Consider the following 14,199-nt stretch of genomic DNA (forward strand, 5'->3'; position numbering starts at 1 on the left):
TCATGGCTCTATTGCTCTCCTATGTGAGAAGTGAGAATATATCAGCTAGTCAAGCGTTCATATTTTTCAGTTATCTTTCGCGGCACCGCACAATTGGAATCACAATTCACAGTCACATTTGGAAAAAAACATTTCGTGCCTGCGGTCCAACCCAACGCGCGTTTTCCTATTTCGTTGCATTTGTTGTGTTCTAAAGTGACATACATATGCATGTATGTATGTATGTTTGTACATATAATTACGCGCGGTATGCTCAACCGTTAATTTTTGCAATGTGCAGTGCGGGTGTGTGTTTGTGCTTGCAGCTCCATGAGCTCTTATCAAGAGCAACTTTTACATACATATAGAGATAATCAGTATACCATTCGTCAATCGAACAAAATATTTTGTGGTTTACATTGAGTTGAGTTGAGTTTGAGGGTTTTGACTTAGCCTTTGTCCCCTCAGACAACCCACAACTCCACGGTGCGCTCCCCACTCCTGATATCAAATGTGTTGATAAGCCGCAAACAACGGAGAGGGGAGCGTTAGACCCTGACACTTGAGAACTACATACTAACTACTTAGTAGGAGGAACGGAACCTACAAAAGCACTAGTAATCGCGAACGGTGGAGCTGACAAAGGGGAAAATAAGACGGCGGATAGGCCAACACTCATACACCGAAAGAAATATCAGCTGGCCTATGTAGGCTCGATCGTTTTGCATTTGGATATATTAAAACTAGAAACGAAGTTCGCTTAAAAGCTATGATTTTACCAAAAGCTATGTGTAATTAATTAATTAATATTCGTGCTGTAATTGTACCCGAGTCCCAGGAGAAGATGAGCTGAGTCGAAACAAAGGCGAGAGAGAACAACGCGGTTCTAGATGTGTACACATATACATATGTACATACATATATGAATTTGCAATAAAATGAGGTTTTAAGTGCATTCGGCGTACGCTACAAAACAAAACAAAAGTCTCTGGCATATTTACTTTGTAAAAATCTTTGTGACGCGACAAATACATTGCGAAAGTGAACAAATTTTCAGACGCTCCCCAAGTGCTTTTAATGAATTGAACGATAATAATTTAATTTTAAAAAGTACTTTATTTGTACAAGCATTAAATGCGGAAAAGTTTGATTAAAGCGGTGTACTTGCAGGGCATTCAACTGTCACCTTAGCGTTACACCACAAGAGAGCAAGTAGATTTGTCTATGCATTCGCCTCTTTCGCCCTCCATGTGGGACAGCTGTCTGGGCACAGCAACACGTGTAGCAAAGAGAGAGATAGTGAAATAGATATAAACAGAAGAAATATAAAAACAAACCACATACAACTGTATGTAAATACATATGTATGTACATATGCATGCGTTTATGTAGCTTCCATTTACCCTCCCAGTGGATATTCTGGTTTTTTTAGGGCATGGTCTGATTAGCAACAGCACAACCTCCGCCCCCGACATACATACATTCATATGTATGTGCATATTATTCTCTTATTATTCTCTTGTTCGACTTTTTATTTTATGAGATGTCTGCTCCCCGCTCTGTTCCCATTCACCATTTCAATAAGCGAATGAACTCACTCACACACACAGACGTAGTTAAAGAGCGAAATTAAAATTCAAATGAGAACTCAACACAACACGCACACACGCAAACACAACCGCGACGCTGAAATCTAACTTATTTTAATTGTTGACGACGCTCCCGAATACAGGCCTATGCGAGACGAGAAGCGAAAAACGAAAAGGGAATTTAAGTGAAAACAACAAAAATGTTTAACAGCACGAAATAGGCTGAAAGTGAATTAAAAATTTAAGAAGTAAAAGTGAACCTTAGTACCGTTCATGTGAAGGTTGGGAAGGCCCAAAGATCAAAAGTGATACCACATACTCCTCACACACACACATACACACACCGTTGAAACCATGTCCAGCTGGAGTTTGGCCAGTGCCGTCTCCCCGAATGTAACAGGATCTGACGTCATCCGGCTAAGCAGCCTCAACTCGCGCTCCGATTCAAACCTGACAGCACCATCCCGTCCAACGACCCCTGTGCCTGCCAAGAAGTTGGCCTCCAAGCGTCCCCCACATCTGACGTTGCACATTCGACCCACAGCTGCTGCCCCGCCCCAGTCCCACGATGCGCCGTTGGCCGAAACCGAGAACAGTGCTCTGTCGGACGGGGGCCCATCCATCTACGGCACGCCTCTGGGTGCGACGCCTGCCAGCAGCACTAGCCATCGCAGCAACAGCAGCACGAGCGGGTCCATATTCCCCCACGAACAGTATAAAGCCATCAAGAAGATCAATATTGGCTTTGAGAACGTTCTCTACAGCACCAAGTTTGGTGTCTTCAAGAGGGGTGAGCGGCTAATCGATCATAGAGAATTCATTCTGTGCTTTATGTTGAATTACATAAGTCGTATACTACATAGTAATTTCATATTAAATAAGTTATTGTCACGCATATGATACAATCAAGAGGGACATCCCCAAGGTTATACATACATACATATGTACATTTTCGTACGTTTACATGTAAATATGTACATATGTATATTGGATTGCAAAGCGGCAGTTACGCATTGTTAGAAGCTATAATTCTTCGTCGACAATTTGAATATATGCATGTACATATGTATAAGTGGTACATAGTACCAGTTGCTTTTTTCTATGTTAATGTTATTTCTGTTCATCTATGTTCTTTCTGTTTAAAGCGTGTTCATTTAGACATCATTCAACTCCAAATGAAGTTATAATTATCTGAACCATCACCTAGCTATAAAGTGCAATTTCCGATAGTCTCGGCTCATCAATTTTTAAACTGTGACCTAAACAGCCATGAACAGATGGACAGACAGTTATTTTGTACTTTGCACGAGACGAAAATTAGGTTGGTAGGACTTCCTCATACTTGGAATTTGAAATAGGATACATGTGTACCTTAAGACAGGTATGAAGAACCAACGATTCATTTCAATGAATCTACTTGGGCGCTCTATCAGTGCTTACAACAGCTCAGAGAACGCAATACATATGTATTCAGCAGCAGTCATCATACGTGTATTTACAAGTTACTGATTGAGCGAATCACTAGAGTTCAAAGAGCTTTTTAAATTAAATTAAACAAAATGCTTGCAGCAATAAAGGAAGTATAGTTTTCAATTACTTACATGGTCAGGGCCAAGTATGGAGGTTACTATTATAATTGAGGAATATATACGCACGCATATGTAGTGTGTAGACCTTTTATGTATTTGCATAAGTTATCTGGGTTTAACTGGCTTATTTGTATACCATTGACAGTCCCTAAGTTCCCCGTAACGATAAGGACTGACGCTTACAATAAATGTTTGCGCTTATCTTTTTGGTGCTCAAAAAATGTGAACTCGTCCGAATGAGTCATTCATGTGCACTTTCAATAGATAGCTCTTCTTTAATGGAAATTTAAGTGATAAAGGTAGGTCCACAGGCAATAAACTCCCAAATGACTCATGGGTTAACTCTTTCATTGGTGTCCTAATACGAATTATGACACGGGACAATCCCTGATTGTATGTCTGTATGTATGTACATATGAATGGTATTTCGTTGAAGCTTGCTCGAGCTTTGAAATTGTAAACGAGAAATAAAATGAATCCAACTAGAACTCTTCATGAAAAACAGGACGACGACGCCGCAAGTATAAGCTTTTACCAAACAAATCACACATACTCAGGCTCTTTTTATTCCTTGACCTCTTATCAAGCAAACTTTGATCAAGGCCACTAAGAGCAGTAGAACGAACTCCCATATCTATCCGACACCATTTGAAACATAAACCACATGAGGTACAATGTTGCTCGTGTTCCATATCTATAGATTTTTTTTCTATAACCGTGGAACCGATAACGAGTGCTTCATATAACGTAAAAATGGTTTCGAGCTTCAAACGATTGCAGTTTACATTTTTCTATACATAATGGAGGTGTGTTTTACATACATAAATACATACGTAAATACATACATATGTAATTCGTAACACAATGTCGAAAACGGAAATACGACACAATGAATTGCACGCACTTGATGGACACACCAGACATCAGCTTGACCAAATGACTTGGGACTACCGATAAAACAGTATTCTAAGCTACATGAAAAGGCGCAAACGTTTTAATTGATATCACTTAAGATCCATTAAATGGATTTGATTCTAGTTTTCAATGTCGTGTCGTCATTGTCGTCGTTCGCTGTGTGTCTGTGTGCATTTTCCATGCTTTCCCTTTCTATGATTTTATTATGGCGAGAGTTCCATCAAAAATACAGCTTTATGTTCGCACTTACAAAGCAGACTTTGAATCCAACTTTGAATTGACGTGGACAGCTGAGGCTTCCGCTGAACTGTTTGAAGTTTGCGAGATCTAGAGGAAAGATTTTAGATTGCGGGACGACTTAATTTCAAAATTTGAGACATAAACGGAGGCATTTGAAGCATTTTTGATTACAAGATCGTGACAATTACTCATGCTAGCTGAAATGCTCTTTTAAATCTGTTTTCACTTGACAAGAAAGAGACCCTCCGTAGCTATAATTGATCTAGTTAAACAAATACAAATCTAATGGCATAAAGAAGAAATTTATATTTTGTATTACTGCTAAGTTTTGAGGAAGAAAAGGGCAAAGGTTCTCCTTTCAATCTGCGTATCTATTACAATACCCACTAATATTTAGTGCTCATTCATCGTGACAGCGGAAAGACCTTAAACCTTGACTAACCTTATACTTCTCAACCGCACTGTTTGCACAGTCACAGATTTGTCGAACTAATTCATTGCTTTATGTCTTTCACATGCCCATAATCCCAATTCCAATTGGAAAATGCATTACCAAGTACAAGGCCATCCGCATGACACCGATAAGAAGAAGTCAGTTCGAGAAATGCAATAAATGTGGCTGCGGGACACCTGTTCCTGTCCCATAACAGCGAACAAAAAAAAACGACTTTTAGTCATACTCGTGGAAGTGTTGCGATAAGATTTGACGAGAAATTGATTGATAAGTATCCACACCAGACCCCTGGAATCTAAGTTGGCCAGTAGCCATGGCTAATCGGCAGATTAAGTCGACTACAATGTAGTCTGCCCTATGTAGCAGCCTGCCAATGCGGATCCCGATATGATCCACTACTCGACAATTGAACTTAAAATGCCTTTATGCCAAATGAAATAGAATGAAAAGCATGCAAAAGGCGATTAGCGATTCCGTGAAGGCGTAAATGAATGAGTTTCGCTGCGCTTATCAGTGGGAGGACAGAGACGAGTGAGATTCTGGGACACAGCTGTAACATAGGCACTAATCTCGCTCCGTATTTATTGGTTGTTCTTGCCCCTATTGATTAAATGGAAGTCTGCGATTGCAGTGTGCATAATACATAATTACATACATAATTAAGGAATTAATATTAATTCTCATTTGCTTACAGAAATCAAAGACGTGCTCGTGGGTCCGACGGGTTACTTCAAGTCTGGTGAGCTGAGTGCCATCATTGGACCCTCTGGTGCTGGCAAGAGCACGCTGCTTAACGTACTCTCAGGCTACACGTAATGTAACCCCGCACCTTAACCTTCCTTCCATCCATGCTCATCAGTATAAGTTTTCTATCCCCACTCTAGAACCTCTGGCTACACGGGAGACTTTCGCATCAATGGCAATCGGAGGGATCTGAAGGCGTTCAAGCAAAATGTGGCGTTCATCAGGCAGGACACGAGTCTGCAGGCATTTCTAAGTGTCAAGGAGGCCATGCACTTTGCGGCAAACCTCAAGATTGGCACACACATGACGGATGGCGAGAAGCGAGAGCGGGTGAAGTGCATTCTGGAGGCCATTGGGATGTATGAGAATCGCCACACAATGACAGGCCATCTGAGCGGAGGACAAAAGAAGCGTCTGGCTATTGCTTTAGAGCTAGTGAACAATCCACCTGTGCTAATACTAGACGAACCAACCACGTAAGTTGGATAACAGACCACAGATCTCACTTGATATTTACTTGACATCTCCGACATGCAGCGGCTTGGACAGCTTTACCTCAAATCAGCTGATTAATCTGCTGAAGAAACTAGCCATCGAGGGACGCACTGTCATCTGTACCATACACCAGCCGACAGCGCTGACCTTTGCCATGTTCGACTATCTGTATGCCATTGCCGAGGGAAAGTGCATCTACGCGGGCGGCTCACAGAACCTTCTACCCTTCCTGGGTGCCCTCAATTTGCATTGCCCGGAGTATTACAATCCAGCGGACTACTGTAAGACTCCTGTCCCATTTTATCAAAAGTTTAAGCCTAATAAGTGTATTTTGTTTTAGTAATGGAGATAGCAACGCATGACTATGATACGGAAGATGAGAATCAGGTGGACAAGCTTGTGGCGCTCATAGACAATGGACGGAATGAGGATTACAGACAGAACAAAACCGCACGAGTTGCTCAATTGGCGGCCATGAAAAGTGTTGGTAAGAATATACAGCAAAATCTAGAATAAAACAGCTCTTCATTTAATATCTTTTCTGTATTCAAGATCAACAAATGGCAGCTGGACTGATCACACCCGTCACAGCACCCATAATGTCAACCTCTGGCAGTCCCGCACACTACCAACACCAACAGTCGCACAGCTTTAGGCCACTGACGCCTATAAAGGAGCTCTCCTCGCGAGTCTGGGATGGCCAAACGCCGGGCATTGGCAGCGGCGATGTCGGCAACAAGTCAAAGCCAAAGAAAAACAAAAAGAAGAAGAAGCCAGCGCTAGAGCTAGATCCAAGCCATCTTTGCAATCGTGATAATATCTATGCGACGCCCTTCTATCGACAGCTCAGCATACTGCTGCTGAGAGCCTTCCTGCTCATTTGGCGCGACAGTTCGTTAACCACGATGCGGTTTGGGATACACCTGATCACCGGCCTGCTGATAGGAATTTTGTATTTCGGAATCGGCAATGATGCCGCACACACGCTGAACATCTTTCGTTATGTGTTCTACTCGATTATGTTTGTCATGTACTGCGCCTTCTCCGGAATACTCGTTAAATGTAAGGCCCCACCCATGCCAGTTGATTGTGTAAACTCCACTAATTCTTTTATAATTTCTAGTTCCCTTGGAGTTCCCGATTGTGTCGAGGGAACACTTTAACCGATGGTACTCCCTGCGTGCCTACTACGTGGCCATTACTGTGGCCGATCTACCCATACAGATCATATGCAGCGCATTGTTCATAGTGCCCACATATCTGATGACCCATCAGCCTATGGAGTTGTGGAGGTTTGGTATGTTCTTCCTGATTGTGTTCCTCACAGCTCTGGTGGCGCAGAGCATTGGACTGGCGGTGGGCGCTGCGTTGAGCCTGAAAATGGGCTCCATTCTGGGACCGTTCTTCATTTGTCCCTTCCTTCAGTTCAGCGGCTTCTTCTTGATGGAGAAGGATGCTCCCAGCTACATGCGCTGGATGTTCGACATATCGTTTCTTAAATACAGTCTGGATGGAGCTATGATGGCCATTTTCGGGTACGGTCGAGAGCGTCTCGACTGCCAGGAGATGTACTGCCACATGACGCGTCCCAAATATATACTCAAGAACTTGGACATGGCCGAGGCCAACTACAAGTTAGCCATAATATTTCTGCTCTGCCTGTTTGTCTTCCTTCGCATCATTGCCTTCTACATTATGTCGTTTCGACTCCGACTGTTCAGATGAGAAGCTTGCAGAAGAGGATGGAAACCTCCTCCTGACACATTCCGATGACAGATTGAAACTGGATTTCAATTAATGGTTTCTTTTAAAGCATTTATTTGAAAGGAACTTTTGTGCCAAAGATTGAAGAAGTCTAGAGTAGATCGTAAGGAAATCGTGATACATTTTACTGAAAATAACGCAACCTCCTCCCATACACCCATGCCCATACAAATATACATTACAGAGATCAATACTGTCTGTATATACGTATACAATTTTTATGACATATGTATAGTGTACACACAATTGTATTTTTGTATTGTATTGTGAACGATTTATTGACTAGTTTTAATGTGAGTCTGATTTTCAGACCTTATTAAAATACTTTCTGAAGAAAATGTAGATTTTCAATTTTATAACTACTGTTGTTTGAATTTGCAGAAATGGATAGGTTTTACAATCTCTAAATTAATTAAATTAATAATTTAGAGAGATTATCTAAATGCACATCGATGTCGATAGATCATGATTTTTAATCTTCATTTTTTAAATTTCAAATTTATCCGCTAGATCGGCAGTTGCAAATATACGATGGATTCCGATTTAGCAAATATCAACTCTGAATTAATTCTGCTACATAGCAAAAACACAGAGTGGAATTGTGTTACGGCGACACCTGACGACAAGAAGCCGCGTTGCACAGTGGTCAAAATGTCCACTGAAAGTAATTGAAAAAACGTTGCGAGTTGTGTTGCGTTTTGAATATCAATGGAAAGTTAGTCCGCTGGCGATCGGCAGTGCGTCGCGTCTCTGTCTCTCTCTCTTAATTGACTGAAGCTGATGCCTACGCGGCACAGCAAATAGTGATACGAAGTTGATTTCTTTACGCATCCATATCCATACCCATAAATAATAAAAGTGCAAACCTGGAGGTGTTTAAATGCTTACACCGTATGTCTATAAGTATATAAATTTGCATTCGTTGGGAAAACCCTTTGGGCCAATGAGCAAAACCAGTTTTAATGACCAACTGCAAACTCTGCAAATATTTTGTGTGGAAATGCATAAGTGCATGCACGAAAGTATTCACTGATAAGCGGTTGCTGGCACTGCTTGTGCACAGCTAAAAAATGCCGATCCGATCCCAAGTGCAGTTTCATTTTGTATATTACGCAGTTTGATCTGGACACACACGCACACTCTCAAATGTAGCGGTCTTTGTTTCTTGTCGGACAAAGTGTATCAATTACTCAATTAATAGTAACACCCGGGTTACTCGCATGTTGCCGGGCTAATGGATAGCGACAAGGGGAATAATTATTCGTTTCACGAAGGGTAAATACTTGTTCGCTGATAGTGCAAGTGTGTCAATGAAGTGGCTTCCACCAGTGATGCATGGTGCATTCCGATTAGCCAGCAGCTAATCCACAAGATCCACATGATCCACAAGCTCCACAAACTTAAGCCTAGAACACTGCTGCAGATCCGATTGCAGGTGAGGCGCAGTCTGGTTCCTGGGAAACAGGTCTAGTCGGGTTGGACGACCTTGATTAAATCCAACACGGGGGATAAGATTATCCATAATTCCCTACCCATGAGCGTCGCAGTCGTGTTGTTATCTACCGAAAGCTCACAGGCAGCGGAATTTAAAATAACTTTTCACTCAATAAGAGTTGATAAAAGCAGACGGATGCTCAGTTTTGGTGGTTTGTTGACCGAGTGAGGGTGCAATCTCTCGCATAAACAATCTTTTGCATTCTATACAGAATTCCATGAGTAACTGGATCGCATCGGTCGTAAATAAAGAGCAGCAGACGTACAATGCCCGATAACGACGACAATGTTGGCGCAGGGCAGGCAAATGGCTTGGCCCACGCCAGACAGCAGGCATTGGAGCTGCATTTCAGCCAAGTTAGCTACAACCTGAAGAGTGGTAGGTGGCAGCTATCAAGATCATCAAGTGCCTCACAATTGTGTGTCTCTTTCATTAGCCACAAATGGCTGCACGCAGATACTGAACGAGGCATGTGGCAGCTTCAAATCTGGCAGACTGACGGCCATTCTGGGTCCATCAGGGGCTGGTAAATCCACATTGCTCAATGCTTTGGCTGGTTTCAAGTGAGTAAACCATTTAATGCATCCATCTGCAGTTGACTAAACACAATCATGCTCAATCCAACAGAATTAGAGGAGTTTCGGGGCAGTTTCTTTTGAATGGTCGACCCAGAGATCTGATGGCATTCAGAAAAATGTCGGCCTACATTCCCCAAGACTTTGTAATGCTGAATCTGCTGACTGTCGAGGAAACCCTGTGGGTATCGGTAGACCTGAAGACGCCCAGTGCAACAGCCGCGCAGGAGAAGCAAAAGATTGTTAGTAGAAGCAACGATCGCCAATCAAACACCCTGCTAATCACATGCATAAAAAATGCTCCCTAGATAGATGACATCATAGACATACTGCAGCTGCAGTCCTGCCGAAAGACTTTAGTGGGCAACATCTCAGGCGGTGAGCACAAGCGACTGTCCATTGGCATTGAGCTCGTTACGAATCCGCCCATCATGTTCTTCGATGAGCCCACCAGTGGCTTGGACTGTGTGGCCAGCTATCAGGTGATTTGCCACCTGCAACGGCTCGCCCATGATGGCAGAATTGTGGTGTGCGTGGTGCACCAGCCAGGCTCGCGTTTGATGCAACTGTTCGACGATGTTTTGGTGCTAGCTCATGGCGAGGTTTTGTACGCCGGCGAGCAGCGACATATGCTGGACAGTTTCGCTGGTGCTGGCTTCACCTGTCCACAGTACTATAATCCAGGAGACTTTGGTAGCGTAAACTTTTAGATTATTTTGCTCTATTGGGAAATCTAACTCATGTCTCTGCCCACAGTGCTGGAAGTGTGCAGCGAGTCCTCCACCACGCAGCGTTGCGATACGTTAATCTCACAAAATAAAGGCAGGCATTGCCACAGCAACGGCACCAACTTCGAGAAGCTCAATGTGGCTGAGGAGGGTAAGTTGCACAGGGTAAACCGGAAGCTAAGCGTGTCTTAAACAGACCCCTCCACAATGCACACTTTCTGCCCCACTTTCTCTGTCCTTTCCACTGCTCTATCTGTTGCACTTTTTTGCCTGGCTATCTTCCATTTCAGCAGCGCTCATTGAGATGCCACAACAAGCTGTCTGGCTGGATCAGAGCCAGCTGAGGGTCAAGGAGCAGGTTGGCTTCTGCTTCCAGCTGCGAGTGCTGTTGCGGCGGCATCTGCGCTCCATGTCCAGGGATATGGTGGGTGCACATCGATCTCTCTCGTATTTACATAAATTTACCCTTTCTTCTCCACGCAGTTTGCCGTCCAGCTACGACTTATTATGCATGTGGTGATCGGTCTGCTGCTTGGCGTTGTGTACTGGCAAATAGGCAGCGATGCCGCCAAAATTGTGTCCAATGTCTCTTGTCTGTTCTTCATCATTCTGTTTGTGTTCACGGGCAATGCCATGCCCTCGATCCTGCTGTGCCTGCAGGACTCTGCGGTGTTTATCAGGGAATACTACAACGGCTGGTACTCCCTGCGAGCCTACTACATATCCAAAGTGCTGGCGGATCTACCCCTGCAGCTCACCTGCCCCACAGTGTTCATCAGCATCAGCTACTTTATGACTGGCCAGCCGCCGGAGTTCGATCGTTTTGCCATGAGCTGGGCCATCTGCCTGATGACCGCCTTTATTGGCCACTTCGTAGGCGTAGTGGCCGGCACGCTGTTCCCCATGCAGCTGGCCATATTCCTGGTGCCCAGCTGTACGATTCCGTTTCTACTCTTCTCTGGGTTCTTCATTCGCTTGAATGAACTCTCCTGGTTCCTGCGTCCCATCTGTGATGTCTCCTTCTTCCGCTACATATTCGAGGGGCTGCTGCGCGCCATCTATGGTTATGGCCGCGGCGAACTGGACTGCCATGCGACATTTTGCTACTACAGAACAGCAGATCAATTTCTCACAGACTTTGCCATGGATGGCGATGAGTTCAGCTGGGATCTCGCTGTGCTTGGGGTGTATGTCCTGCTGCTTTTGCTTTCATTTTATGTGACACTAAACGTTTGCATAAGGCGAGCTTTAAGGTGACAATTTTCTTAGTTTCTCCAATGTAGTTCATGTAAATAAAGTATTTATACAGGAGTAAAGCATCACCAGAGCTGGTACCTAATCAATAGAGACACTGGATATGTCCATGGAACTGGCATCATCCGAGGGTGGCCGCTCGGTGGGATTGGCTGCACGGCTCGCCGTTCCAGGCGTCTCCTCAACCGTCGGTGTGGTCACAGTGGCTGTCGTTGTGGTGGTACTACTGCTCGCTGCTGAGGTCAGGCTTGCACGGTTGGAATGCGATCGACGCATCCCCTCCGACAGAGCTCGGCCCGCACGTAAGCTGCTTGAAGCAGCTGTAGCCGTCGTGGAGGTGGTGGTGGTGGCCATGGAGGTGAAGGGCACGCGTACACGCATATCTGGCAGCTCCCATTCCATATCCTCCTCCTCCTCTTCCTCGGAACTCGTCTCGGCAGTGGCCACAGCAGACGGAGTCTTGGACTTTTTCTGCCACTCGGCACTGCGCCTCAAGTCGATTGTCTTCAGCAGCGCCTTGGCCTCCGTCTTACGCTGAAAGGCAAACAGTCCAAATTATTCTTATTGTTCCCACTTCACTGGCAAATACCCACCTCATCAGAGTCCAAGCACTTGTACGCATAGTAGGCTGCCCTTTCGTAGTCTCCTTTCTTCTCGTAATAATTCGCCAGCGTCATGAAGCCTTGGTACAGACTCTGCTTGTCTGTGGCTGCCCGCTCATCCTCGCAGTACATGATGTAGCAATGGACCGCCGTCTCGTGATCGCCCAGCTTCTCGTGCAGACTGGCCAGCTTGTACATGGCTATGCCCTCGATGTCGCCCACATCGATGGCCTTCCAGTAGCACTTCACAGCGTTCTCACACTTGTCCAGCTTCTCGTACGTCTCGCCCAAGGCAACCAGCATGCGGGAGTCATATGGGCGTAGTTGATGGGCGATTTTGAAGTAGTACAAGCTGTAGTAATGCATTTTAATGATCTCATAGGCCTGCCCCAGCCCATACCATGCCCGATAGTCGCGCTTGTTTACCTCCACCGCTTTGCGGTAGCTTTGTATCGCAGCATTTGTGTTTTTCAGTTCCATAAACTCATGCCCCATCAGTGTCCAGGCAGCGAGGTACTTGGGATTCAGCTTCAAAGCGCGCTGAAAGTAGGAAATGGCCACCTGATGGTCGCAGCGTATGCTGTAGTAGTTGCCTGGGGAATTGCAGGGATGGATTATGGATGGATAACTTCAATGTGATGCGTTCAAAATGCTCTTACCTATCACACAGCATGTCTCCGGTCTGTACTTGTTAATGCTGACTGCCTTGTGTGCCAGCTGTGCCATTTCCGTTTTCATTTCTTTGACAAACAGCAAATTGGAGTAGGTGTCCACGTTGTCCAGTCGGTAGGGATCGCTCTCCAGCAGTGCCTGATACAGCTCGATGGCCTTGTCCACATCCCTTTTATTGTGATAGACCAGCGCCATTTGTGCAATCAAATAAATGCTCTTGCCAAAGCCAGATGTCTGCAGATCCTCGTAGATCTTCAGACCATCATCGTTGAGGTACAATTCGAGGTAGGTGTGAGCCATGAAAAAGTGTCGCATCCAGTGGCCGCCAAGCTGCAGGCCGAGCAGCTTCTTCTTCTCCATTATCAGCGGGGAGAGCTCCAGGTAGGCACTCCATAGCATGGGCACTAGGCGAATGGCATGGACCAGCATTTGCTCAGCTGCTTGGTTTAGATTGAGGGCCTTCAGCACCACGCCATAGAGATAAATTCCGTACCCATCCAGGCGGCTCTTGCCGTACTCCGCTCTCAGTGTCGCGAGCAGATCGGCCAGGTCACGCATCTGGTTTGGCTCATTGAGATTCGCCTGATCGGTTGTGGAGTCCAGGCGTCGCTTTTCACGCGCCAAATAGGTCGAGTAAAAGTGCAGAAAGCGCGGCACGCTCGACTCGCAGTTCCTCACGGCATGTGCTGCCCGCTCGTACTCGCGCACATCGTAGTAGCTTTTGGCCAGGAAGTAGTCACTGTACTCCGCAGGAGCTATGCCCTCCAGCTGGCACTGGCTGAATGTGTGGTCGTCATCGGGCGCCTCGTTATCAATTTGTACATCATTCAGCCCATGGTGCATCTCGGCCAGCCACTTGGTGCTGTGCAGCAGCCCTCGCTTGGAGCACTCGATAATCCCGCGCCGCAACTCCTTTTTGACTTCCGGCAACAGCACGCTAAAGAAATCCTGCATTTTAACTCGAGTGTTTTGTTTTGAGTTTTGTATTTAACCGCTATAGCGAATTGGATAAACAACAAGTCGCTTAATTATATTTATAGTAATTTAGTAAACAAAATTTTAAAATTAGGTGTCCGTAGTGATGCGTGCGGTGCGATAACGAGC

General features: G+C 45.0%; 3 protein-coding genes across 5 annotated transcripts; 2 read left to right on the top strand and 1 right to left on the bottom strand.

Moving 5' to 3' along the window:
- Positions 1–93: 93 nt before the first annotated feature.
- Positions 94–8,128, top strand: LOC117584076 (ATP-binding cassette sub-family G member 4). Of its 2 annotated transcripts, XM_034272821.1 has the most exons (8): positions 94–247; positions 1,712–2,358; positions 5,461–5,578; positions 5,651–5,986; positions 6,048–6,286; positions 6,346–6,492; positions 6,558–7,067; positions 7,129–7,730. In XM_034272821.1, the coding sequence occupies exons 2-8, from the start codon at positions 1,923–1,925 to the stop codon at positions 7,728–7,730; spliced, it is 2,388 nt and encodes a 795-aa protein (XP_034128712.1). In that variant the 5' UTR covers positions 94–247; positions 1,712–1,922. The 2 variants fall into 2 exon arrangements, with proteins under 2 accessions (XP_034128712.1, XP_034128713.1); XM_034272822.1 differs by lacking the exon at positions 94–247 and having other exon boundaries at positions 1,923–2,358; positions 7,129–8,128.
- Positions 8,129–8,479: 351 nt separating this feature from the next.
- LOC117584079 (ATP-binding cassette sub-family G member 4) lies at positions 8,480–11,889 on the top strand. Of its 2 annotated transcripts, XM_034272826.1 has the most exons (8): positions 8,480–8,660; positions 9,476–9,642; positions 9,701–9,827; positions 9,892–10,081; positions 10,148–10,532; positions 10,596–10,718; positions 10,858–10,991; positions 11,051–11,889. In XM_034272826.1, exons 2-8 carry the CDS (start codon positions 9,531–9,533, stop codon positions 11,822–11,824), a joined length of 1,845 nt encoding a protein of 614 aa, XP_034128717.1. In that variant the 5' UTR covers positions 8,480–8,660; positions 9,476–9,530; the 3' UTR covers positions 11,825–11,889. The 2 variants fall into 2 exon arrangements, with proteins under 2 accessions (XP_034128717.1, XP_034128718.1); XM_034272827.1 differs by lacking the exon at positions 8,480–8,660 and having other exon boundaries at positions 9,077–9,642; positions 10,861–10,991.
- On the bottom strand, positions 11,815–14,179 carry LOC117584078 (cell division cycle protein 23 homolog). Its single transcript, XM_034272824.1, has 3 exons — positions 13,083–14,179; positions 12,415–13,016; positions 11,815–12,355 (listed from the first exon to the last, which is right to left on the bottom strand). Exons 1-3 carry the CDS (start codon positions 14,047–14,049, stop codon positions 11,903–11,905), a joined length of 2,022 nt encoding a protein of 673 aa, XP_034128715.1. The 5' UTR covers positions 14,050–14,179; the 3' UTR covers positions 11,815–11,902.
- Between the last annotated feature and the right edge of the window lie 20 nt (positions 14,180–14,199).

This window comes from Drosophila guanche, unplaced genomic scaffold (genome assembly GCF_900245975.1).
Source record: "Drosophila guanche unplaced genomic scaffold, DGUA_6, whole genome shotgun sequence".
Taxonomy (NCBI): domain Eukaryota; kingdom Metazoa; phylum Arthropoda; class Insecta; order Diptera; family Drosophilidae; genus Drosophila; species Drosophila guanche.

Excerpts from the sequence above, each read along its gene's own strand:
- LOC117584076 (XM_034272821.1), top strand. The coding sequence starts at position 1,923 with ATGTCCAGCTGGAGTTTGGCCAGTGCCGTCTCCCCGAATGTAACAGGA. Across the intron at positions 2,359-5,460 it reads GTTTGGTGTCTTCAAGAGGG|AAATCAAAGACGTGCTCGTG; the intron begins GTGAGCGGCTAA and ends ATTTGCTTACAG. Across the intron at positions 7,068-7,128 it reads CTCCGGAATACTCGTTAAAT|TTCCCTTGGAGTTCCCGATT; the intron begins GTAAGGCCCCAC and ends TATAATTTCTAG.
- LOC117584079 (XM_034272826.1), top strand. The coding sequence starts at position 9,531 with ATGCCCGATAACGACGACAATGTTGGCGCAGGGCAGGCAAATGGCTTG. Across the intron at positions 9,828-9,891 it reads AATGCTTTGGCTGGTTTCAA|AATTAGAGGAGTTTCGGGGC; the intron begins GTGAGTAAACCA and ends TCAATCCAACAG. Across the intron at positions 10,082-10,147 it reads CGCAGGAGAAGCAAAAGATT|ATAGATGACATCATAGACAT; the intron begins GTTAGTAGAAGC and ends AATGCTCCCTAG.
- LOC117584078 (XM_034272824.1), bottom strand. The coding sequence starts at position 14,049 with ATGCAGGATTTCTTTAGCGTGCTGTTGCCGGAAGTCAAAAAGGAGTTG. Across the intron at positions 13,017-13,082 it reads GGAGACATGCTGTGTGATAG|GCAACTACTACAGCATACGC; the intron begins GTAAGAGCATTT and ends GCAATTCCCCAG. Across the intron at positions 12,356-12,414 it reads AGTGCTTGGACTCTGATGAG|CGTAAGACGGAGGCCAAGGC; the intron begins GTGGGTATTTGC and ends TTTGCCTTTCAG.